At 40.4% G+C, this 26,278-nt stretch overlaps 1 protein-coding gene across 1 annotated transcript; it reads left to right on the top strand.

The window, feature by feature from the left end:
* Positions 1–12,078: 12,078 nt before the first annotated feature.
* nudt19 (nudix (nucleoside diphosphate linked moiety X)-type motif 19) lies at positions 12,079–20,991 on the top strand. The gene is made up of 3 exons (XM_062548487.1): positions 12,079–13,009; positions 13,580–13,787; positions 18,477–20,991. The coding sequence occupies exons 1-3, from the start codon at positions 12,107–12,109 to the stop codon at positions 18,764–18,766; spliced, it is 1,401 nt and encodes a 466-aa protein (XP_062404471.1). The 5' UTR covers positions 12,079–12,106; the 3' UTR covers positions 18,767–20,991.
* Positions 20,992–26,278: the final 5,287 nt, after the last annotated feature.

The following is a 26,278-nucleotide window of genomic DNA, read 5'->3' on the forward strand; positions in this document are numbered from 1 at the left end:
TATATAACAATTTCTTGAGTATGTCTCCAAGAGCTCAAAACATCTGACAATAGAAAAGAGAGCTGTGTGCGGATCCTCTGTGGTACTTTCAAGCTGGATTCTGTATCCATCCAACGCTGGCCCTGCATTTCGACTTCTTGAGCATCTTGTGAAATGACTTTCTTCACATCTGACCTTTGAAGACGCATTTAGAAAGACCCGTTGTAACAAAGAACGACCCAATAGATGTTCTATCAGCCCTAAAGAAGAATTGCTTGGGCGTCACAACCCAATGTGAATCATGCATGTGTACAGTGAGTCATGCATGCTCAGACATGGGCTTTTTTGGTTAAAAAAAACAGACTTTTTAGATTTAATGGTACTTATATCTTGCTAACTTTTCCAAAATGTATATGTGCACAAATGCTGAAGTTATTTGTTTTATGTAGAAATGCTGCTGTCTATGATTTAGCTGATTTAGCTATGCCATATTGGATTGCTGTCTCTTGTAGATATCTTGTCGTTAAATGAAGCATGCACGACTCACATCAGGCACTGTCTTGCACAATTGTCTTTTTGTACAGTACGATATGTGTGTGTGAAACAAAAGTGTGTGTGTGATACTTGTGCATTTGTTACATCTGATGAGATTGAGTGTGTCCCTATCTCAGTGTTGATATTACTTGCAATTCAGTGTGTTTCTAATATTCATCCTCGCAGCAGAACATACCTTTTACAACAGTAAAATAGGAGATAAACTTAGATGGAACCCCGTCGCTACTCAGCTATGAACATAAGTCAGAGAAGATGGAATGCATTGATGGCAGTCTATAGAAAGAAAGCTTTGAATTCCTGTTGAATCTATTTGCACAGTCTAGCACAACAGCTCTCCCAGTCTCTTTTTGCAAGAGATTCAAATTGGATGCTGCCACTCAATTACTCTTTTTGGCACTCAGTGATAACCATTTGTTGTTCTTTGGCAGTTATCATTTGCAAGCACTAAAAATAAAAATTGTATAGCATGCTAGCTATTGGAGAGCCAATATGCAATGCCAATGATTTATTGTTTTTTGTTTGTTTGTTTGTTTGTTTGTTTGTTTATCTTATTTGATTGTTTGTGGAATTGTTTATATCTTGGTGTCATGCACAGGTACGCTGTGCATATAAAAGCACTATGTAAATAATAATGACCTGACCACTAAAGCCAGTAGATATAACATTAGCTAACCTATAAGCAAACGCTTTTTGGCTAACTCATAGCCAAAGTTACCTACCCAGGTGATGCAACTATGCTCGGGTTATGACAAAAATATTGCTCATCCTGTTAGGAGTTAATTTAACAACAAAATTATTTTAGAAACATTGAAGTAAGGTTTACAGTTACATTGACTTAAGGTTACATGATGAACCAGCCATGATGGTTTGCATCCCTGGCTGGAACCCGGTTCATGTAAGAATGAGAATGGTCACATAGAAGAAGCACATTTGTGTTTGTTCTCAACACCACTGACCTCTTTGATGTGGTGGGGAGGAACATGTGATGTGTTGTGATTGGCGCAAGTGAAACCATACACACAGTAAAGACCACTGTTTCTCATAAATGCACACATAGGCTACACAGAAAGAGAGAGCGAGACAATCAATCAATCAAACAAACAAACACTCCACATTGTCAGCAATTTTGACGAAAGGCTCCAAAATTTGCATGCACCATGACTAAAACCTTGTGGTGTTTGTTTGTGGGGGGGGGGGGTGGGGTTGCATGTGTCCCCGTGTGTGTACTGTATGTATATGTTAGCGGTGCACGTGTTTGTTAGCACAGGCACATTTGTTTTTTCCTCCTCATGTGTGGTTGTGGTAAAGGGAGGGGAGAGCGGGTGGGGAGGGAGGAGGGTCTGTGGCCCTTAAGACTCTGCTCGCGATTCACACCCCCAGCAGCACCCAGGCCTCTGACCACGGCCTCTGGTATAAGCGCACAGTGACAAGCATTATAGAGTAGAGTGAGTGGATGTTCTCGATGTTCATTGTGAGAAAAAAAATACACAGTACTGTGCTACAGTGACTGTATCAGAACTAAACGTATCATTCCTCCATGATGGATGAATTTCTATTCAACCAAATGAACGTATGGTTAGACTGCTACTCAGACACTGTACCATTTAATGAAATGGGGAGAACAGAATGAAGTGAGTCACCAAGCTAAAGGCCACTATGGAAGCAATGCAGTGGGGAGGGGTTTGATCAGTATATAGCAGCCACTGGTGTGTGTGTGTGTGTGTGTGTGTGTGTGTGTGAAAATGTGAATTTCCCCTGTCAGCTGTGATCTTTAGTAACCGTTTGCTCATGCAAAGTTTTTGGAATAGTACAAAAAATGTATATGCCAAAAAAACGTATCAACCCAAGATCTTATCAATCCCTCTAACATTTATCAAATGCTGTTTGACTCACACTGACTGACAAGGCAGGTGGCATTAAAAAATCATCAGTGTCCAAAGCAGAAAAGGCCAGGAAGAATGAGCAACGAAGGAATAGTTAGTGTGTCGCCTGTCTGAACACGAGAGGTCATGAGTTTTGTTGACCTCGTGCAGAATCTGTGTGTGTGTGTGAGTATGTGCGTGTGTGTGTGTGTGTGTGTGTGTGTGTGAGGGGTGATGGAGTCACATGAGTTGCTGTTTGCGCTGATCTGGCCCGGTCCGTCTTCTCCCCACGGTTGTCATGACCACATGCTGACGAGGGCAGGAAGCCCATCGGAGAGCAACAGGAAGTCTTGCAGCAGACCGTGGGCCTGAGCCTGCTGTGGCCACCGTTGCACCAGATGGATGGCCCCACACACTCGCTCGCTCGCTCGTCCCCCCCGTATGACATCATCGTCTTTCAAAAGCCACGATGTGGGCCTGACAACCGTCCTCTCCTCACGTCCATCCATACCAGAAAGAGAGAGAGAGAGAGAGAGAGAGAGAGAAAGAGAGAGAGAGGGAGGGAGAGAGAAGCGCAGGGGAGGGGGAGGACAGTTTTCTGTTGTTCTGTTGTGATAAAGGAAACTTGCATTGGCAAGGTCCTGTGGTAGCAACACATTCACGGGTTTAGAAACACCACAGGGATGTGGGATAGGGGGACCTTTGGAAAGCGTTGACCAACGTTTCACAAGTGAGACCTTTTCCAGTAACAGTAGAAAAAAGGGTGAAAAGACAATTGAAACAGTTGCTCCGACGGTTAAAGGTGACATTCTGTAAACAGTAAAGTCATCACTTTGATTATGATCTCGACCACGTTTACAAAAAAAGCTACAGATCCATCACAGATGTCTATTACGTTGTTACAAAATGTGGCTGAAGACCGATTTCAAAACAGCAAGTGCACTTCTCACGGCCCACAGCAGTCAACTTACCAACGTGAGCCCTGTGTTCTCCGCCCACTGTCGGATTGGAGCCTTCCCTGTTCGCTTTGCCACCGCTGATTTCCAACATGCTGTTCGTGTTGCTGTCCTCCTCACGTTTTGCCCGCATAATCATCAGTGAGTGACCGTTGTGAATAAGACGGTCCCCCTTCACTGGTCAGGACCGGCGGTCTTCTCTAAATGAAGCCGCTGAGATTCTCGGCTCAGCGCTGGAAACTAAAGTTGCCAAAGAGCCCCAAAATGGAAGTCTTTATAAATCACTGAATTTATAGGGGAACTAAAAACTTCCTTAATTTGACCCATTCAGACTGGTGCTTCAATGATTTCTTCTTCCCCCATTTTCTCCTATTTTCTTGCGTGTCCGCCTCTACCTCCTTCTGCCTTTGTCGTGGGAACTCGGCCACACGTCAGGCACTTCCTCACGGCTTATGGGTGTGAGGTTCTTTATTGTTTTGTTTACATTCTAAATGCATAGTCATAAGCTGTTACCGAATTCTGTGATGTAACTCAGTGGTGTATACATTGTCAAGTTGGTAATTCATTGCATGTTGCAAATTGGGAACTGTTTGATGTGGAGAGGTTAGAATGAGCTTGACCCGCACCGAGACACAGATGGTGCTTGATGTGGCTTTTGCACAAAACCTGTGAAAAAATGACAAGGAACCAGACTAGTGGAAAATCTGCCGCTAACTCTGATGCACAAAGGAAGTCACATCAGCATTGAACTGCTTCTTAGGGTGCTCTAACTTATGTCATTGGGTGCCTAACTGAACTTCAGAGTCTCTACCTGGAATCTCTGTACTGTAAACAAGTCAACAGCTTGATTATAAGCAGGTAAATCACACCTTGATATGCACATGATATACAGCAGTGGCATAAATTTGTACTTTATTACAAATTGCTTGGTGTTATAATATTTTCAGCTGTAAGTGTGTGTGTGTGTGTGTGTGTGTGTGTGTGTGTGTGTGTTTCAGATGACAACAGAGACGGCGCTGGAGAATGTTTGAATCAAATGTCTGTAACCAAGTGAAACAGTGGGCCTCGTTTTTACGTGCATCAGTACTGAACGCCTGTGCGGAGACTGAGAGCCAGAGGTGTAAGGATTGTCCCAGACCAACCATTACACGGCCATGTTTCAGCCCACAGCAGATTTTCAGATCCCAATCGACATCTTTCGGAGGTCATCATAGCACCTGTGTTTTTGGGAATTCGGAGACATATCCTGGGCTCAGGAGCCCGAAAAGCCCGCAGCGGACTTGCCACAGAGAATGCCGGCCTCCAGTTTCCTGTGGGTGTCCGTTGCTGGAGGTTTTGGTGGTCATCGTGTCTTTCACAATGACGAGCCTCAGGCCGTGTGCAGGCCAGGAGCGGGGACGTCCAGGCCTCTCACTTCTTATTCCTCATTCCTCATTTTCCGTGCTGGTTTGATGAAATCTGCCTCACAAGGGCCTATTCTTAGACTTGCCCCCATGGAGGGGGTTGGACTGACACACACGCACACACACATTCACACACAGACACACACAGACACACAGACCCACACACACACACACACACACACACACACACACAAAAGCACAGATCACAGGAAGAAACACACTTATACACACACATAGACACCCACACACACTTACCAAAGTAGAAACACACAACAGACACTATACACACAGAAACTATAGATGCAGAAAAACAGCACACACAGAGACATAAGACACACACTCAGAGACACAGACAGATGCCAAAAAAACACTGCCAATTTCCATGACTAATGTTGCTCACTTGTCCCCAGTAACAGCTGGTAATATAAATCAAGAACTGGATTATTTTACAAGCCTCCTGTAGAGAGGAACCTACAGATTGAATCACTCTGTCTGGGATATTCCCAGATAAAAATGCATTCAAAAATAGCAGCTGTGGGATTTCCCCATTTCTGAGAGACAATGCATGCGCAGTGGAATTTTGTAACTGGAATAATAATGATGAACAGATCGACCATTAGTAAGATGTGATTGACAATAACTGATCATTTGTCGGGGGAAAAAAAACAGTGACTTCAAACTTGACCTATGCTTTTTTTGTAAGCACACTGCGAAGTGAAACTGTATCATGTGATGGTTACGAATGAAGCACAATGATTTGAATGATACATTTGGAAATCTCACTAAATCTTTACAGTTTCATTTAAAGTATCCTCAGTGGTTCCATGGCACAATATCATACAAGTGCAGCTGTTGCACACTTGTAAAACACTATTATCATCACAATTGTATTAAAATGAAGTATTTTGACCAACCTATGAAAGTATCAAGTGGCATTAGCATATTAAGGGAACTATTAATGGAAAGAGTAATTTTAGACATGAATCCTGATTAATGCAGGGATATTCCCAGCAAGAAGACCACGTGAAAGAAGCAAAAAGGGAGACTGAAAATCGTTGTTCACACCTTGGGGCCTTGAGATGAATAGGAGGTGAGAAATGACTAGATGACTGATGTAAAATCCATTTGCCAAGTTCCCATAAAAAGAAATGTTCAAGGTTCAAGGAAACGTTGACGAACCAGTGATATGTCATTTCAGGGTGCTGGTTCTGAATATTTAATTTACTAAATTCTGATATTTAAACCAGCTAATTAGCATAACTACCTATAGGCATGGCACTGCAGGTTAATATGGTAAAGCATTTAACTAATAGACACTGGGATGCAGGAGACTTCCCCATAGGATGGATAAATGATATAAGAATACTGTATGTTCAATTTGCATACAGTTCAAGTAGGCCTACAGAAGTCTGAACATTCAGGTTCAAATTTGTTTTTGCATTTTGTTGACAAATAAGCAGCAAATATATTTACAGGGAGAATGTTGGATGTCACCTTGTATCACAGAAAAAACAAACGGTTGCTGAGTGACATTCGAAACCTGATACAAATAAAACGGGAACGTTTGGTCCATGTACTGTTTGTGCTTCTGAAATGGAGATCTTGTTTTGATGTGTATTTACCTGTAGTGTCTTACCTATCTTGCCTGTGTTATTTTGCAGTGTTACTATATGACCAATGCCCATGCCTTCATCAAGGGCCGTCTGGTTATGTTGCTAGTCTGAATCGGCTTGGTTGTTAGCTTGGTTGTTGATTGGCCAATGTGGGGAATCCCCTACCTGGATCAAAATGAATCGAATACCTCTGATGTATACATCTGAAATAAATGCTCATGAACTCAAAGTTCAGCTTTATTAATTCATATTATTTCCGTCATGTTTTCCCCAGAATTGGTCCTATAGCCTAAGAGGAAGGTTCATAAAAGGTTAGGTTCATAAAAGCCTAAGGAGGTTAGGTTCATAGAAGCCTAAGGAGAAGAACTCTGTAAAAAGAATTAAGCATAGACAGGCAAAGGCTTTAAAATGTGTTTTGAGCAATCGCATTTCGAGTGCATATTTTACACAAATCAGAAATGCTGCACTTCTCTGGAGGTGAGCATGCTCAGAAGGCCCATTCTTCTATTGGTGGGTGTGGTATTCAGCGTGAGCCACATCAGACGGCAGGTTGTGTACCGTCTGCGTACGTGTGGCTTCATGTGTTGTGGTATGTGTGTGAGTGTGTCTGCTCTTTATCTTAAACCAGCAGTCTTCCTGTAGTCTGGTATGATTTTAGAGATTAATCTGAAATAGCGACATCTAACCCCATACGCACCTGCCCACCAAACCAAACACACACACACACACACACACACACACACACACACAAACAGACACACACACACAGTAAACTCACATTCTTACAAACACTAAATAACCAAATACATCTAAACAAAACAAGCTAATTACATACAGTAATAGTCAGACTTCCCTAGTTTAATTGCATTCAAGCGCACAGTAAAATGGTCTTAATTCAGTCAACAGACAAAAGAGTTGAGATTTGGAAAGAAAGGATGTATAATAATTATGACCATTATGAAATTGAATGAATTTTCCCTCACTGTAACTTTTCTATGAATGCATATTACCGTATTTTCCGGACTATAAGCCACACTTTTTTTCATAGTTTGGCTTGCCCTGTGACTTAAAGTCAGGTGCGACTTATATAAGAAATGTAACGTTTTTGAATAATTCCGAAATGAAAGAGGAGTAAACATTACCGTCTAATGCCATGAGATGGGCGCTCTAGACTTGTGATAAACAGAGCCGTTATAGGCCCAACTGTACAACTGTGCAGGCCTACCCCTAAAACATTAACTGGATAGGCCAAAGAATATCTGTTCTTGTTCATGGATGCTGTGAAATACAAATTGTTTCATTTCAGACCTTCCCTAAAAATGTCATCCATCCGTTACTTTTTGAGTTATCTTGCGAACAAACAGACAGACAAATAGACAAACATACAAACAAACAAAACCCAGATGAAAACATAACCTCCTTGGCGGAGGTAATAAATGCGACTTATAATCCTGTGCGACTTATATACGTCTTTTTCCTCTTCATGATGCATTTTTTGACTGGTGCGACTTACTGTATACTCCGGTGCGACTTATAGTCCGGAAAATACAATACTGTCTATGAGTTGGAATGATTTCTCTGCGGACCGTTTGAGCTCTAGGTTTTAAGAGGCCTTGTGTCGATAACCAACACTTCTTATACATCTCATTTGGCAGCTTTATCTGTATCCTTTCTTTTGACGTTTCTCTCTCCATATGGTTGACCATGGGACAGGTCAACGCAATCTCTTGGACTGTTGTTTGGTTGGTCTCTTTGTCCATTGTACAGTTTAGATGCTGTACCAAGAGGAGAACAGAACAGCTTCACCTATAGGGTTCAGATTCCCCAGTGTCAGATGAGTGTCAGATGAGTGTGTCAGATTCCTGTGCAGACATTCAATGGAACTGGCTACACCAGACATGAGAATTGTGTGCACATCCGAAAAAATCAAGCCAATTTTTGATGGCTATTTTCATGCTCTGTGAATGGAACGCTTTAGTTGCATCCAGATGTAATTTGGGTGATTTTTGAAGAAACAAAAAAAAACAAGAAAAATTAAAGGAGTATATGGGTGCGCTTGTTGTCTTGACAACTGGAGCAAAATGGGCAGCCATGGTCTACTGGTTAGGGCTTTGAGCTTGTAACCGGAGGGTTGCCGGTGCGATCCCCAACCAGTCCACGGCTGAAGTGCCCTTGAACGAGGCACCTAACCCGTCACTGCTCCCCGAGCGCCGCTGTATGAAGGCAGCTCACTGCTCCGGGTTAGTGTGTGCTTCACCTCACTGCGTGTTCACTGTGTGCTGTGTGTTGTTTTGGCAAATTTGTTGCAGTGAGAATTTCATAAAGCTGCTACCTTCCCATCCTGTTCGATGACTTGTTCAAGAGTGAAGTCATTATTCCTAGAAAGGAGGCACAGTACACGTTCCCACCCTCTCCGAAGACTTTCTTCATGCGGTTCTTAAAATGACTGTACCTCCCTATTCTTCTGAAAGGAGTGAGTTCATTGAAAGGATGAATTCAAGTTTACAAATGAATTAATTAGGGATGAAAAATGTATGATCAATTATGTTCAGTTTTGCCATGTTTTCAGGTCATACTTGGGCCTGATTCCCTTCATTAGTTTCATCCTAAATATCCAACGTTAGTTTATCATATGAGTGCACAGTCAAAAAAGTGTGTAAACCCTCTGAAAGATAACTAAAGTGACTGGTATTTAATAGCTTCTCTGACTCACAAAGACGGTTTCCAAAATTGAACCCAGGTTGATCACTTGTGAGGTAGCGATGGGGTGAGATGAGGTTGCCTGCGAGAGCAATAGGACTTTAACAGGTGTGCATTGTTTGGGCGCATCAGTGAGTGCTGATAAAGATCACTGTGGTCTTGTTTTTATGGTGCACTGCGGTTTAGAGAATATATGTTTGTTTTTTCTCTCTCTGCTCCTGAGTTGCTGTGCGTAGAGTCGAGAGAGCAGGCACTGGGCAGTTGTCTACTTCAAAACAGTAGCAGTCTGAATAAATATGAGTATTTCTAATATTAGCAAAAGTTTTAAGCACTTTAGTTTTCTCACAAAAAAGTTTGTCTTAGACATTTATTTTCTGTTCTACATTTCTCTGTCAGTAAGAAATATCAAAAAAATAAAGTGTTCCAGTGAGATATTGAACAACTCATCAAAAAACTAAAGATCATCTGTCAGAACTAACAGAGAGATGCAGGCAGTGTGTATCCACTAGTAACTATGGCAAGGTCTGTCAAATACTTGTAAAACAAGGTACATTATGTACAATTGTCTAGACAAACAGACTGAACGAGGAATGGTTGCACCAATTATTTTTTTCTTTTAGCATAGGCTAGTTTAATTTGTATGTTGTTACTTGATAAGTATTACACTTATATTACACATATTGCTGTTTTCACAGCTTTCGCACATTAGTCTAGCTCTGTGTTCATTCACACGCCTTAGCGCTCTCTCTCTCCCTCGCTCTCTCTCTCTCTCTCTCTCTCTCTCACACACACACACACACACACACACACACACACACACACACACACACACGCACTCTCAACACACACAAACACACACACACACACACTCTGTGCACTCTGTTAGCTTCTTGAGGCCCTTGTCCCCGTGGCTGGAGACTCTTCCTCTTTCTAAATGTATTGCTCAAGCAACTGGATGAGTCAGTCTTCTAAGATTGTATTCATGCTGCACTGGTCACTTTAACCCAACCTCATCAAATACAGCTATACAACACTCACAGCTACTCACATGAACCTATAAAACTCATATTTTAGTCATAGCTGCACAGTTAAGGTTACTACAATTCTTCATCTTACTTTTGCTCAAACTGCATATGGGGGCACATTTTAAAAATGCAAGGAATGGAAAATGTTTATCGGAAATCAAAAAGACACAAACAAATCTGGAGTGAAAAAGAAAGCAAAAACAATATGCCAAAATACTGGGAAATTCGGAGGAAGTTGTTACAGGCTTAAGCAATGAGTATGTTGGTCTGTATGTAACACGTATTTGTCTAGCTGGAGCAACACTGGTATTTTCTCAAATAATTGTGCTGACTGAAAAGCATGCCTTCACTTTTTCTTCTGAGACCACAAAGTCCGTCCTGCCATCACTCACATCACCTCTCCCTTCTTAGAAATGTTAAACCCCCTTACCTGTCTTACTGTAATACTGTATGTCATGCTCTCTTGCAATGCAAAGCGTGCACCTCCTCCCTGTGGTTCTTCTTTTAACTCGTAGTTAAAATCAAACCCTTATAGCGGGTGTCAGAGGACATTACATGCCCTCAGCTATAGGCTTCCCAGGACCATGGCCAGCTACCGACCTACTGTATGTGTATGGTGAGCACTCGAAATTACTGTAAGCTTTCTGGTAACTAGTGAAATGACTCAAATATGTATACAATTTTGGTGAGGCAAAAACCTGGCTTCTACAGGCTAGGCCTATAAGGTAATATATATTGTTAGAGAAAATGAAAATTGTTGCAAATTCAGCCAAATAAGTGTGCAGGACTTACACCACTGGGTGTCCCCATAAATGGACTATAGAATTAGTGCAACAGTGTCAGGTACTGTTCAAACTACTAAGGATTTGTACCAAGCTGTCTGGTGCTATTTACTGTTTGTGGAATCTGTGGTGTCTGCTCCATCTAGTGGACAAAGAAATATGTTAATGTATGCAGAGAAAGCCTCTCAATTAGTCAATAATTTATCTCATGAAAGGTCCAGCCCTTAATTTGAATCCCAAACATCTCAATTTGAAATCAGATGTAAAGGCCTTGAAGTACTCACAGTCTCCCTGTTTTTATTTTATTTATGAATTCAGCAACAACGTCTACACAGTTAATAATGATGAAAGCTTACTTTGGAAATGTAGGGGATTATACCTATATGATTATACCCCATACTTAACATGTAATAGTAGTGTAATTATTTCAATCACTTCATCAAAGTAATTTAACCTATTACACTTATTTACTTTTTGATTACTTTTCTAATGAATGTTTTCAACTGTTAACCTTTTTAGGCTATCAAAACCTGACTGTGTTAACCTTAAAACAGTAATCAACACTACTGCCTTTTAAAATCCTTCATTAAGATGATAAACATCTCATTTTAAATAACAGCCACCACAAAATCAGACTGTAACACTTAATAATATACTATACTTTTTACTTATTAAATACAATTATTTAATAAACAGGTGTCCTTGTCTGTATTTATAGGTTGTGTGCATGTGTGCTGTCCATGTCAGCCAATAATCAACCTTGAAACAGAACTGGATGTTTTCACACAAATTCACACTGTTCAATGTCAATATCTCACTATAAAGTAAGTGTGTGTATGTATGTATGTACAGTTGTATGTATATGTATTACATCCATCTTCTGCTTTCTTTCAAGCTCAAATTCCCATCATTTTGCCCCATGCAAGCTCTGCTCCTGGAATATTCTGCTAATTTCATGTCTGTTAAACATAATGTTCTAGCCCACTGCTTACTTATCTTTCTTTCTTTGTTTGCCCATACACAGACTGAAGTTTTCCACATAACAGTAGGCTTACAATCATGGAGAATAATAACTCTCATAGTCATTAGTAAAGATGTGTAGTCCTCCACAGCGCAAGGTGGCGCGCTGATAATTATGTTGCTGTTGTCTTTGAAGCCGCTCTTACTCGCCACTTTCACTGATCTGTCCTTCATGTGTTTGGCAAAGATGTCAACGTGAAGTTACAGTTATATGACAAAAGTTGTTTCAAATGCCTACGAAACTCAAAATGTAGACGGACTTGTGGACACACCAGTTTTCAAGATGAACACTGCATTAGTACATTGGAAGGAGGCAGCGACTGTCATTTTAACAGCCGGAATCAAACGCACGTCTGTTGTTGATAGTTTAAGGACAAGTATCGAGAAACATTCTCCAAGCCCTCCTGTCACCTGGACCAAACCACCTGGATCCTATATAAGTGTCTCTGCCTGGACCCAGTCAGGTTTGCCTGCTAAATCAGCATTTGATTACGAGGTGCTCCTGCTAAAACGAAGTGGTAAGAGTGGGTTTATGCCAAATGCATATGTCTTTCCCGGTGGTCTCGTGGAGACTTCGGACTTTTCCAGTGAATGGCTCGATATTTTCAGGAACTTCACACACTCCCCAAATTTTGGTTTGGGAGTCGTTAAACAACCACCTCAGACTAGACCTCCTATTTTCGCCACGGATAGGATGAAATTTGGCTCTCCTATCCCGGGAGATGTTGCCTTTAGAATATGCGCTGTGCGGGAGACCTTTGAAGAATCAGGCGTCCTTCTGGTTGTACACAAAGAGGAAGAAAACAGCGTTCTGATGTCTATGAACAACAGAGACGCGTGTATGGCAGATTTGACACAAATATCCAATGTATGTGGCGAAAGGGAGCTGGCTAACTGGAGGCAGTTGGTGATGAAGAACCCATTGAACTTTATTCGCATGTGCAGGGAGCTGGAGTGCCTGCCCAACATCTGGGCCTTGCATGAGTGGGGCAACTGGCTCACTCCCACAGCAGTGTATGACAAACAGAGGAGGTACGACACGGCCTTCTTCATTTGCTGCTTGAAGGACATACCTCACACTGTGCAGGATGAGAAGGAGATAGTTCATTTTAAGGTGAGGGCGTCCAGGATGAGGCCTCAGTCGTGTTACTCCTGTTGCACTTGCCTGTGGATGTCCTGTAATATCCATTTCTACCTAACCAGTAGGCTAAACACTGTGTTAACACAGTCAGGTTTTGTCTGTGCAGGTGTCATTATACTGTCATTTACAGTTTTGTTTTAAAAAGGGATATGGCACCGCTTCTGTTGCCTAAGCAACTCTGACCAAAGTCAGTTGTGAGCTGCATGGAACCAGACCAGCATAGTGGATTTCTTCCTGTCCAATCTGCTAATCAACGGCACACATGATTTCACAGTTTTATTGCACCGTGAAATACAAATGTATGTCCAACAACATGAAAGATATACTGTACTTAAGCTTAGACCTGATTGTGTAATGACTCAAGTAGGCCTATTGATATGATTCTGCATAGAGGATCTTTGTGGTTCTCATCTTGCCCCCAACACTTGCTCTCATAGTAGCTTGAATGTATGTTTCTACATGACGTGATCATATCCATCAAGTGCATGTACCTGTGTGGACCAAATGCCACGTTATGTCACATCATCTTTGACTCCCTCGTAGTGGTCCACTCCCATTGAGGTTCTTCAGAGTTATGAGGCGCGTGAGATGTGGATTGCCCCACCGCAGATGTACGACCTGAGTCGTCTGTGCCACTTCAGTGACTTAGACGACCTCCACCGCTTCGCTCAGCAGCGCTCCCTAGAGGGCTGTGAGCAGTGGTTGCCCATCAGACTCACCTCTGCAGACTGCTACATGTCGCTACTGCCAGGTAGGACACATGCTGACATACAGTGTTACATTATATAAATACACGCAATTCAGTGGATTTTTATTATTATTATTGTTTGTTGGTTGCTTTCTGATCTGCATGGTCCTAAATTATTCTAGTATACATTACGAAAAGCTATTGAATAAAAAAATAGGCAGTTGGGTCATTCCGTGTCAAATCAGACAAAATCCAGGAAAATGGTTGCAGCACCGACTCGGATTTTCTTCAAAGTTTGTCTACACAATGTTTAGGTTCCATAACTAAAATCTGTAAAACATTTTTGTTCAATTCTATTGTTTTCATTGTCTTTTTGCCCTTGCCTTTTTACACTCTCTAAATGACCTTATCTTGGAGGCCATGTTAAGGTACTCATATCTTAAAAAGTATCATTCCTAGCCTGACTAAACTTAATAGAATGGAAGACAAGCATGTTCTCAGTAAGATTCAATGATTAAATGTTTGTACCACAGTCTCATTGGTTGTACAGAAGTCTCTAGTTTCTGAAAAAACATGCAAAAAAAGTGATATTGAGGGTCTCAAAACTTTTTTATTGGGACACACCTGCCATCAATGAGTCTTTTCTATAGAAGTATAATCCTTTGTTAATGTTGTCCCAAAATGTGAAGTCTCCCAATCAAGTGAATTTGACAATAATAAGGATAAAACAAGGCATGTTTGTATTTTTGTGTCATTTTCATGCAGCTGAAAAGCTATGTGGGGTAGGTAGTAGGATCATGAAAATCTATGTGGAAATAGAAAAGTATATGGACATGTAGGGTGTAAAGTTCTAATATTGCATCCAAGCCCCGTTCACAGAATAAATGCATGTAGTTACAGGTGTTTTGGTAACACCAGAATAAACATTTACAATTAAAAAAGTGAAGTTTGGCACCCCCCTCTGGCGAAACAGTAGCATTTTGCTACTTTTACAAGGCATTAACTCTGGTAGCTATTTGAATGGAATGGAAAGGCTATATTTTACTTCTCGTATTCAAAAAGAAGCAGAAATTCCTAATACCTTGAAATTGAAAAGGATACCAAATACACCGAATTATGTTCTTGAAATTATGTTTTAACGATTAATCTAAAATAGGCCTTTCATTAGTTGGTGGCTGTGAAGTTCTCATAGGCCATTTGAATATCTTCATACGTCTAAAGGCTGGCTTACATTGCACGATTTTGGTCTGTTTTAACAGTCGGCGACTAAATTTCCAAAATCGAAAGTAACACAGCGATTTCCTCGAAAACCATGCACATCTGAAATGTCATATGTCGTCAGTTTGTTCAACACACAAGACTTGCCAACCACGGGAAATCTCGTGCCATGACGTCATCGAATTCCAACGTTATCCCCGCAAACCTGTTTTTGACACCGGCAAGTAAAATCTTATGTGCGGTAATTTTTTTGCGATCACAACTCGTGTTTATTGTTTCATGCAATGATCACATGACCATACGAGAGATGAATCATTACTTAAACATGCCTGAAAGTGTTAAATGTCAGCATTTTGAGGTTTAGAAGCAAAATATGTTTAAGTGTTAGTTAGCACTGTTGGGACGATTGAAACAGTTGTTTCAATCGTCCCGAACTATCAATGCAAAAAAAAAAAAAATGTTTCAAAATAAAAGAGGAAGATCAATTGTGAATCCCTCAACAAGGCTTACAACGGGAAATAAGTAAATTAGATGGAAATGTAGTCATCAGCATGGTATAAAATGAAGAAATGTGAGTTTAATCGAAACGCGTATCTCGACATTGACGCACATGGAAAAATACATTTTTGACCTACTTATATTTTAAAGAATCAGGTGAAATTTTAGCCATGACAAGTACAGAAGTATGTTGTTAGGTATGTTTCATAAAAACTAGAGTAAAGTGAATGGTTTCTGTTTACAATATGCTGTTTCATTCGTCCCGCACATGTGTTTCAATTGACCCGACTGGGCGGGTCAATTGAAACAAATGACAACTTACGTTCAAAGTTAAAAAACAACGCGATCACTCAAGGTGTATATGAAATTATACTGGTAACTAAGAGAGGACACATGTGAGTTGTTGATCATATGACAACATTATTTGTATCCCTTTCACCTGTTTTGAAAAAGACATTAAACTGAAAAGTGTTTCAATTGACCCTGCTCTCCCCTACTGAAATCGCAGCGCGCTCACGTCATCTAAATCGTTTAGTGTAAGGTGCCAATTTTAGCGGTTTTAAGTCCGTCGGAGGCAGTCTTTTTCTAGTTTTGCCGTTACGACAATATCAAACATGTTTGATATTATCGGAAGTCTTTTCAGTCGTGGCTCATGCAAATAGTGACGTGAACATTAAAAACCAATAGTAACCTTGCGCGAACATGAAACAGGAAGGGGCAAAATAGGCGACAGCTGTAGCCTTTATGATTATTTGTTATTTCATTTCTTATAATTTAGTAGTCGGCTGTTCTACGTGACAGAACAACTCTGTTAGTGATGTCACACATCAAACAATGCTGCAGAAACGCGAAAAAAATACTTTGATGAGTAGACTATCATGTGATTTCCTGTGAATGATGACGTGTAGCCTATGGAAATAATTTGAGGGAATCTAGCAGCAGTCTTGTAAATAGTGACCCACAGTCTTTGCAAAATCCTAATCTGAGACTGGCCTGTGACTAAAAACTCAATGAATTGTCTTTAGATGTGAGAGGGTCTGAGACTGTAGTTTTTCAAAAATCTTTTCCAAATCTTTGCAAAGTCTGGCAATGTAAGGTAGGCTTTACACTGTTCAGAATGCCACTCAGGCACCGCAGCATGATGTGCAGGTAGGGCAATATGTGTCTATGATGGAAAATGGTGGGTAGGGTATGCCTTGGAGAAGTCAGAGGAGCTGGAGGACTACAAGGTCAAATTCCTGCACCCCAGTGGACCAGCTGCCATTCATGTGCTGTGTGCTGTGCCAGCCCCAGCCACTACCAGGACAGGACGGCAGTACGTATGAAGATATTCAGATGGCCTTTGAGAACTTCACAGCCACCAACTAATGAAAGGCCTATTTTAGATTAATGGTTAAAACATGATTTCAAGTACATAATTCGGTGGATTTGGCATCCTTTTCAATTTCAAGGTATTAGGAATTTCTGCTTCTTTTTGAATACGAGAAGTAAAATATAGCCTTTCCATTCCATTCAAATAGCTACCAGAGTTAATGCCTTGTAAAAGTAGCAAAATGCTACTGTTTCGCCAGAGGGGGGTGCCAAACTTCACTTTTTTTTATTGTAAATGTTTATTCTGGTGTTACCAAAACACCTGTAACTACATGCATTTATTCTGTGAACGGGGCTTGGATGCAATATTAGAACTTTACACACTACATATCCATATACTTTTCTATTTCCACATAGATTTTCATGATCCTACTACCTACCCCACATAGCATTTCAGTTACATGAAAATGACACAAAATACAAACATGCCTTGTTTTATTGTTATTATTGTCATGGTTATTTGTTGTGGAGACTTCAAATTGTGGGAAAACATGAATTAACTGCCGTATTTGAAGAGGAAATAGTGACTGATACCAAGTGAAAAAGATAAACAGTTTTTTTAATACCCTAAATATCACACTTAATGCACGTTTTTCCAAAATTGAGAGCCCTTTCGAGAGTCACGAGACATTTAGTACAGACTTTAAATTGTTTACACATGCTTATTGTGAGTTGATCTTCCACCCTAGAAAATTTGGGGAGGCTAGGGAACATATTTGTCAAGATATTAATGCCCAGACATGGCATGTGTTTTTCAAGCTGTAAAAATTAAAGAATTTCAAGGTCTAAAAAAGATATGAAGACAGATGATTTCCACAGAAATATTTCACAGGCCTTGGTTTTAGGACCCATTGATGATATACACAAAGTTTGAACAAAATCTGAGACGGTGCAGCAACAATCTTATCTGATTTGACACGGAATGACCCAGTTTTTATAAATTAAACTTAGCATTGAAGGAGAGCATTGAGTGCTAAGGCAGAAACAATATAGTGACTCATTTTTGGGTCATTCTACAGATTCGGTGCCATTTAAGTAGTGTCAGTGTCCCAAGCTGTTCTACTGTTAACTTTTTAGAACATTGATCAAACTACACTTTTACATTTTTTCTTGAAATTGAGAAGAGAATTTAAGTAGAGATCGAGATGTATTTCAACACACATTGTTCCTAAGACTATTAAGAATTTTACCTATTCCCATTGACCATTATAGAAATAGCATGACTCATTTTGAGTACATACTACATAGTATTAAATAGTAATGATTTCCCCCCCTTAAATTCAAAGAAGATGGCCCCCTTGTCAAGCATAATACATTTCTTGGGAAAAGAGATTGAAACACAGGGAAAGGGTTAAAAACCTAAATTTTTCTGAAAATTCAATCACCCCGGTAACGCAACCATTTACCCCTCACAGTAAAATGGATGTAAAGTGAATGGCTGAACACTGTTCATGTTAAGATAGGGAAAACATTTTCTTCAAGTACACACAAATTACTCTGTCACATGAAATTCTATTTAGATATGTTCCTGCAATCTACCTGCACCTAACCAGGCTGTGCGTCAACCTTGGATTTATTTGGAATACCAGTATATCCATGCCATTACAATCAGGGGTGCCAGTTTAATGTGTCAGCTTGTAATGGCCATCTCTCTCGTTCTCCGAGGTGACGAGCTGTACCCTGAGCAGGTGGACATGTCGGGCCAGAGTGACGTGAACATGCGCACCAAGAAGAGCCTGGAGGAGCTGCAGATGGAGAGCTCCAGCTTCCACCGCTTGGTCTTCCACGACCCCTACACCGCGTCCATGCACGTCAACATCACCCCCAAGTACAAGCACCTGAGTCCACTGCCCGCTACATCCAGCAGCTGTAGTAGTAGTAGTAGTAGTAGTAATAACAGCAGCAGCAGCAGCGGTAGTGTCAGCAGCGGGAGCACACCCACTAGTCGGCTCTGAGTACGTCTGCACGTCCCTCTGCTGGTGTTCAGGGGAACTGCATTTGTCAACAGTTAGACCACTGGGATACATCGGCCTTAAAAAGCTTTTGGGTGCATAGTTTGTATTCTACTTGCTTATTTGTTTAAAGCCATAAATGGTGGGAGAGTTTGAGTGGTCATTACAGACCAGTAGGTTTGTAGGTTGAGGACATTTGTGCATGAAAGTAGTGTTTTCTCTTTTGTTTCAGGAGTTCATTTGCTACCTCAGTGTTAAAGTTGCAAAATTTTGTCAGGCAAATGATGGTTTTGATATGTATCTGACCAAACAGAAAAACAAAACCAAGCAACAAAAGGGTGCTTCTTTTCAAATCACTAATGAAGCAGCATGTGGGACATTCTACCAGAAAATTACTTTTCCTGTCCTGGGATTGTGTCAATGAAACGTGTATAATCCAAAAATATTGTAAACAGACTAGATGATTGATTTCTAGGAGTTCTGTAAAAGGATACAGTATGTAATTCATTAGGCTCTGTCATTATTAGAAATACCTTTTTTATAATTCTTTATAATATCATTCTTTATAATATATAGATCAGTAAAGCTATTTTCACAAAGACTTGAAGTGTGCGGATTCTTCTCTTAAATATCCAGTCACTCTAAATCCTGCACCTCACACGGATGAGCGGTGATTTTTTACCTTTTTGCCTATAATTCTTTATAAAAAACACAAATGACAAATCCTGAAAAATGGGCTGTCCTCAGCCAAATCGACGTCTTTTACGTTTTTGTTGTGATAAAGACTGGAAAAAAACTTTACATACAAATTTAAGTTGTTATCTTTCACATGATTATATTAAAAACATGACATTAAACCTGAATTCCAGAAATAAATGTACAACTGTCCCCAAGTGTTCATTAAGCCCTCTACATAAAACACTACATAAAAATCTAAATTGCACTTTTAAAGTAACGACAAAACGACTAAAAAAAATAGCTAGAAACCAGCTTATGCTGATTTTATGATTTGAAATTGTTATTTTTTTTCAGGGGATGATTTAAAGGATCAGACCCTGTTACACTAAGATGTCCTACTTAACATTGGCATTGGTGTATATCTCAAATATGTCTGAAAAGGCCAATAAATTCTCTGCTTACTTGCAAACATTTGTGATTCTACCATGTTCACAGGCAGAGGAATGGCATTAGTTTGGCGTCACATCAAGCCCTATACAGTATAACTGCCATAGATGATGCGTGACCGGGCCTGACGATTAGTTCCTATTGGTCCTAGTTCCTATTTTCAAAAATGCATTTTGTTAAAGAGTAAAAACCTCCTGAGATGGCACAATAGGTGTTCATATAGACACAAAAGATTGTGACTTAATGCTCATATGATTCAAGAATAAGATTTATTTTTAGTGAAAATGTATGTTTCTGGTAGATTGTCCCACATGTTGAAATACATCATTTCCTGGTTGAATTCTGAATAACAGTAAGATATTTAAGCACGAGTGGGAGTGGTGTTGTTGGCCTATATCGCCACGGCTGTGGTTCGCCGTAGGCACGACTTCGTTTTTAACTTCCTAATTAATTTAAATGTAAATTAATTAATTATTGTCTTTTAAACCATATTCCATATATCATTTTAACTCCCGTAAATCTTTGTGAAGGTAGGCGTGTTCAAATAATTTATATTCACCAACCAAGGATTAGTTTGAAATTAGTTGCTATTCCGAAAACACTGCTATACTTTATCTAGGTTAAAGTCTAAGGAATGTAAGTTTATCTACTACTATGCTTGCCCTTTCCTTGATTGTAACATCCAAAGTTTAGTAAGAAGCACTTTGTAGTCATAAGCTATCCTTTGTAGCCTTAAGTAAATTATCATGACTTTATAACTGTTATCATAGTTGCAAATCTGCAACAGTCCACTCCAAACACAGGACAGACGAGATGGTGCCATATACTGTACCCTCCACAGGAGTGTGCTATTTTGCTTCATGCATATGATTTAATTTACTCGTGTTTTGAAAACATTTTATACATGTACCCTCAATTTAGAGTCTACCTTGTTGTAAAATAGGCCTGTGTGTGTGAAAGAGAGACTGCGAGGTTTCTTGACACAAGATGTAGCACTCCCCAACAATGAGCCTGACATGTGTAACATGTAAAACCTGTATTTTACCTCGGACACTGCGTCAATAACTGACACTGTAAGCATACAATAAAGCCATGGGAATTTCTAGAGTTGTTTGCTCAGTTCATGCTAACTTTGCTTACTTGGTTGAATCTCACTCCTGGATCTGAATGAGTCAAATGCAGGCAACATTAGACATCTTCTCTCCAGCATGGAACCTTCCATTATGTTAGTTGTTGTGGTTGATGCTGTGTTTTTAAACACTCTCTGCCCAGTGACAGGCGTTTGATGTGCCAAGGCTGCTTGTGTACAACTGAAAGCCTGGCTGGACTCAAGGCATTAGTCTGTAATCCACTACCCAGAAGACTCAGAGAAAAAGTAATTCTGGGTAAATTCTACTCTCTCATGTAGAGCCTGTGGGATAGAGTTGTAAAGGAACCCCTTCCTGTGAACCAACAGGATGCCAATGGGGGGTTCATCAATCATCTGTACTGTAAGAGGAAGCGCAGATGTGTTGGAGGAAAGAGGAGAGGGTGCATTACCTTTTATCATAGCATTAGTGGAAGAGCTGTGTCAGGGTTGTCTGCAACACTCAATCTCCCCCATTCCGGAACCACTCCTTCCAGAATTCCAAGCTTGTGTTTCAGCTCTTTTCTTTGAGGCTTATTGTTAGACGTGCATGATGGTATTGTAGACCATTTCGGATAATTATCTTGCATCAAAGCACATTAGTGAATTGATTATTTTTCACCTGCACCACAAACGTCATCCATTGTTGAGTGCTAAAGTATTTTTTGTATATAATAACATGGGGATTTTGGAATTATCGCGGGGGCGAATAAATTGAATAAATGCAGACATTTTGCTCTACACACTTTTGTCTTCTGCCTTCGAGTAGATACTGTAACCTTCAATATGTTAGGACAGCGAACTTTGATTTTTTGCTACCCCAGAGCTAACTTGCAATGCAACTTGTCATAGGTAGTTAGCTTCAGTTAATGCCCGGATCTCTTTATATGGGGAATGATGGCAGCTTTGGGTACTTTTTGTAGGGTAACTTCAGAGGTCTATTCAGATAGAAAGATGGAGCAAGCCATTTTAAAGGAGGGAAGTTGTAGTGAGAGCCCTGGGGAGTCTAGCTGACTGTATAAGGCCCATGATCAGGTCAGAGGGGCCTCAGGGAGGTCAGGACCAGCTCTGACTCTTAGAGTTATACCACCCCTACCCCTTCTCTCGTTTTTGTAACAAACCTCTACTGGACTGTGATGTCCAAACCAAGGTACTGTATGAACTGGACCAGGGTATCTTTGTACCATTTGGGGGATTCCTCGGATTACTAGCTTATCTGGTTTGATTTTGAGCTCTGATAATTCCTTGTCTGAGTGTGTCTGCTTTGGTGCTTTAGCTCATAATTTGAGTTTGGCTCGTAATTTAAGTGTTATGTATCTAATTGATAGACAAACTTGTGTGTGTGTGGGTGACATGTTACACTTTGTCGTCATAAAAATGAGGGGCATTTGTCTCTTCCTGCGTGCCAGTATCTTTGTCATGGGTAGCTCTTTGAGTGTATAAATCGTGTTGAGCTCTTGAGTAGAGACTTACTCTATTTGCGCAGTCCATTTATCATTATGCGGTCAGGACACTTAGGCTACTGCATGCACCCACAGCCTGCAGCTGGAGTGTGACACAACATTAAACAGATGGGTGCCTCCATTACAGGATTATCAGAAATCAACTCTTTTCTGAGGTCGAGCTTTTCCTTTCAACAGGAACATCAGGATTTGCCTTCAGAGTCAGACCAACAGTGTTGGCCCAACTCCAACTCCAAAACCTTCTAGCAAGACTCCTCTCAAAATTAATCTGTGCTGAGCACTGGATATTTTGCCATTATATTGTGAACTGAGGACATCATAGTAGGCTATCATATAAAGGCTAAAACCTTTAATCAAAGTAGACTATCTACCAGTTAATTACAAAGATCGGACTCGGACTAAGCTCGGTTTCTGTGAGATGGCTGACTAAACTTGGTACCCATGTTTAGTTTTGCAGTGGAGCTGGCCAGATTATCATTGATGTCTGTATTTCTCTCCTGTTTTCTGTAATATCTATATATCTTTCAACTAACAAACAACATAATTAGCAGTAATAATTCCTTGCAGCAGTAGCCTGTGTACAGACGAGTATTAACTGATAGCTTTTTTTACAGACACCATCTAGATTTCAAAGCCATAATCACCTTTCAGTGGGTCACCTTTTAGACCATCTAGTAAACCTGACACATTAAGCCACTGCAATGTGACATATCGCTGTTGCAAACAGAGGGACGGCGGGAGGAGACTAACAGCTGTCTGTGTCAAGTGTACTTTGACCTGAGTCGCATCGCATCGCATTTGATTCGGCACGGGATTGAAGTGGCGCGAGGCACGTGGATGCATAGTGCTGCTGAACCGAGAGCAGATTTTACGTCATGCACTGTAGCCGGGATTACAGCTTTGACTGCTGTCTGGACCGCTTTGTGTCAGGTGCCACGCGTAACGCGATTGGCTGTGTTCCTGTGAGGGATTATAAACGGCAGGGACTCCCTTTACTGAAATGCCCATTAACATGACCAGGTTTTACAGGAGAGAGTGAGGCTGGAGAACACAACATGTTCCTCCCACTGCCACGGGCTGTCCTGATCTTGCTGTGGAGAGACGGTGATGACAGCAGAAAGTGGGAACAATGAAAGTATTTAAAAAAAACAATAGAATGCGCGCACATCTAAATAGTGCAGGTGCTGGACCAAAAAGACGTGAAAAGAAATGATAAAGGTCCACACACTGATAGCAGCTCCCAGGTTTATTTAGTACAATGTGCACCTTGATGAAGAACCTTATTGGCCCGAAACGTTGTGCAAAAAACCTGGGAGCTGCTATCAGTGTGCGGACCTTTAACAATGAAAGTATTCCAAATAATATGAAGAGTGATTGCTTACTCAATGGAGAGGCATTTTGACTCACTGACATTACCATTACCTCAATTGACTCAATTACCTCAATTACAGCAAAAGCTGTTTCGATCTGAAGTGAAAGGCCTGCTGTGATGTATTTCATGTAAGCTACTTGAATGTGATTTAGTGGGATATGAGATTGTGTTGGCCAGTGTGAGAAATTATGTGGAGAGAATCATTTTATAGCCTATCAGGTTTTTCTGGGTTATTTGGTCAAATCAAATGTGTCGTTGCATTACATCAAAAATGTATTGCTTCCTAAATAATTCAAATCATAAGGTTTTAACTGGCACCATAACAATGGAGCTGTGTTTGATTCCCCTTAAGACCACCAAATACAGCTACCTGGGTCATACACTCAAGCCAAGCTAATACCAAATTACCAAACCTTGCATGATTATTAGTTTACCATTAAATACCTCTTCCTTATGGCTTATATACTGTATGGATTGAATTTGTGAAACATTTTGTTTAGAGTGAGGCTTTCATGGTGCATTAATGGAGGATTAAATAACACATTAGCCTTAGATGCATACTATGTGAGTGTCAACGCTAACTGTGAATTAACTTTAAGCCTCTGGAGTTTTTAAGGTTTGAAGGGTTTTTAAGGGTTTCTCTCCTCTAATGGAGCTATTATATTAGCATTAAAGAAAATAGACAGTCATTATTCTGTTTGATTACAACAGTTTTATACAGAGCAGTCAAGGTTCATGTGTTGCATTTAGGCCTACACAATAGTCAGCAGTGTCATTTAATGCCATTTCCCAGAACATTTCAGTAATGGTGTCCTCTATTAAAAATTCTGTGCTGACAACTGTAAATGTCAGCTTCTTTTGTTGTGCACGGTAATTGCTGCCCTATTGAGCTGAGCAACTAAGTTGTCTCGGGTGTGATAATGACAGATAACAGTTTGAAAGGCAGGGCAATAATATAAAGCTGATGCTTTCCTATGCAAACTTATGATTCACTGTCGTCCAAGCAGCTTGAAGTAGGCTACAACATAGGTATGCTCTTCACAGTTCTTAGAGGGTAACTTTAATGATGACTTTACCACTGCTGGATCCATTGTCTGGAAATGATCTAAGGAGATTGTGGTTATTTTCCTATGAACAGTGAGCCAGAGACAACTAGCAGGCATCTGACTGTTGACCAGTTAAAGTTTGGTTTTCTGTCTCTGCATAATTCACAGCCCACATCCTCCTGTCCTACCTACACACATACGTACACACGCGTGCACACGCACACACACACACACACACACACACACACACACACACACACACACACACACACACACACACACACATAGACATGTACAAGCCTAGTTGAGCTCCAACAAGCCATTCCAAAAGAAGGTCCAGCTCACCATAATTAAAGACTTACACACGTAATCACGTTAGGAATTCAATGTTCCCTGCTGTCTATTTTTGACCCTGCTATCCCTTAAGCACTAAATGCACCTCTGTGGCCCAAGACTAAGGTCCTGCCACAGACCTGTCCTGCCAAGGGTTTGCATTGGCATTTCTCTTATATGCAGATTTGCATGACTTTTGTGCAGTGCAGTGCAGTGCAAAGCCAACATGCTCAAATTGCCACCAGGTGCACATAGACAAAGCAATGAAATATTTACTTCAGGATGTATCGATAAATATTTACCTCAGAATGACCCTTAATCTCTGTAATCCCAATGATTCTTTAAATACTGCACTTGTGGTCGCATTTTGTACCATGTCCTTTTGGACCCATTTTTTGTTTTACTTTAAGGAGGCTTAAGCCCTATGTTATACTTGTCATCTCACAATCACCACATGCCTTCATGATAAAATGCGTGGGGGATTATCAAAACATGTGAACATATTATGTAGATTTATATATAATAAATATATTTTATTGTATATACACTATTTCAACAAATAATCCAACAATAGTAATAACAATTATATACAAATAAACTAACTCCTGTGATGATCAAACAAACACTGCACACACCTTCATTGGCAGAGGACAGCACAAAAGATTGAGAGGCCTTTTGAAAAGTTAAAGCAGAAACCAATAAAACTAAGCGCAAGAATCTGTAATCCTGAATAAGAGAGCTCATACTAGATTTGAACGAGACCTTATTATGCTAAAAGGACATCATGAATATGATTAAAGCTTGTCTAGGCTGGTTACTCGTAGAAATTGAAAAGAAAACTGCCATCCAATGACCATGGACCAAGTGGCGTAAGAGAGAGGCGATACATACTTTCATACTAGAAAAATAACTTTTTTTCAAAAGGCTCTTCAGTCTTTGCGCACAGACACAGCTCTGCTAACGTACTGTTGTCCAACGAGCTGGGTATCTGTTTCTACTTTCAGACGCTCCATATAGCACATGTGATACGTTCGTGCACTAAAAAGTGAA

Source organism: Sardina pilchardus, chromosome 11 (genome assembly GCF_963854185.1).
Source record: "Sardina pilchardus chromosome 11, fSarPil1.1, whole genome shotgun sequence".
Lineage (NCBI taxonomy): Eukaryota > Metazoa > Chordata > Actinopteri > Clupeiformes > Clupeidae > Sardina > Sardina pilchardus.

What these genes read in the sequence shown, in the direction of transcription:
- nudt19 (XM_062548487.1), top strand. Translation starts at nt 12,107, where the DNA reads ATGACAAAAGTTGTTTCAAATGCCTACGAAACTCAAAATGTAGACGGA. An exon ending in AGGAGATAGTTCATTTTAAG is followed by an intron (nt 13,010 to 13,579) that starts GTGAGGGCGTCC and finishes ACTCCCTCGTAG; the next exon opens with TGGTCCACTCCCATTGAGGT. An exon ending in CTACATGTCGCTACTGCCAG is followed by an intron (nt 13,788 to 18,476) that starts GTAGGACACATG and finishes TCGTTCTCCGAG; the next exon opens with GTGACGAGCTGTACCCTGAG.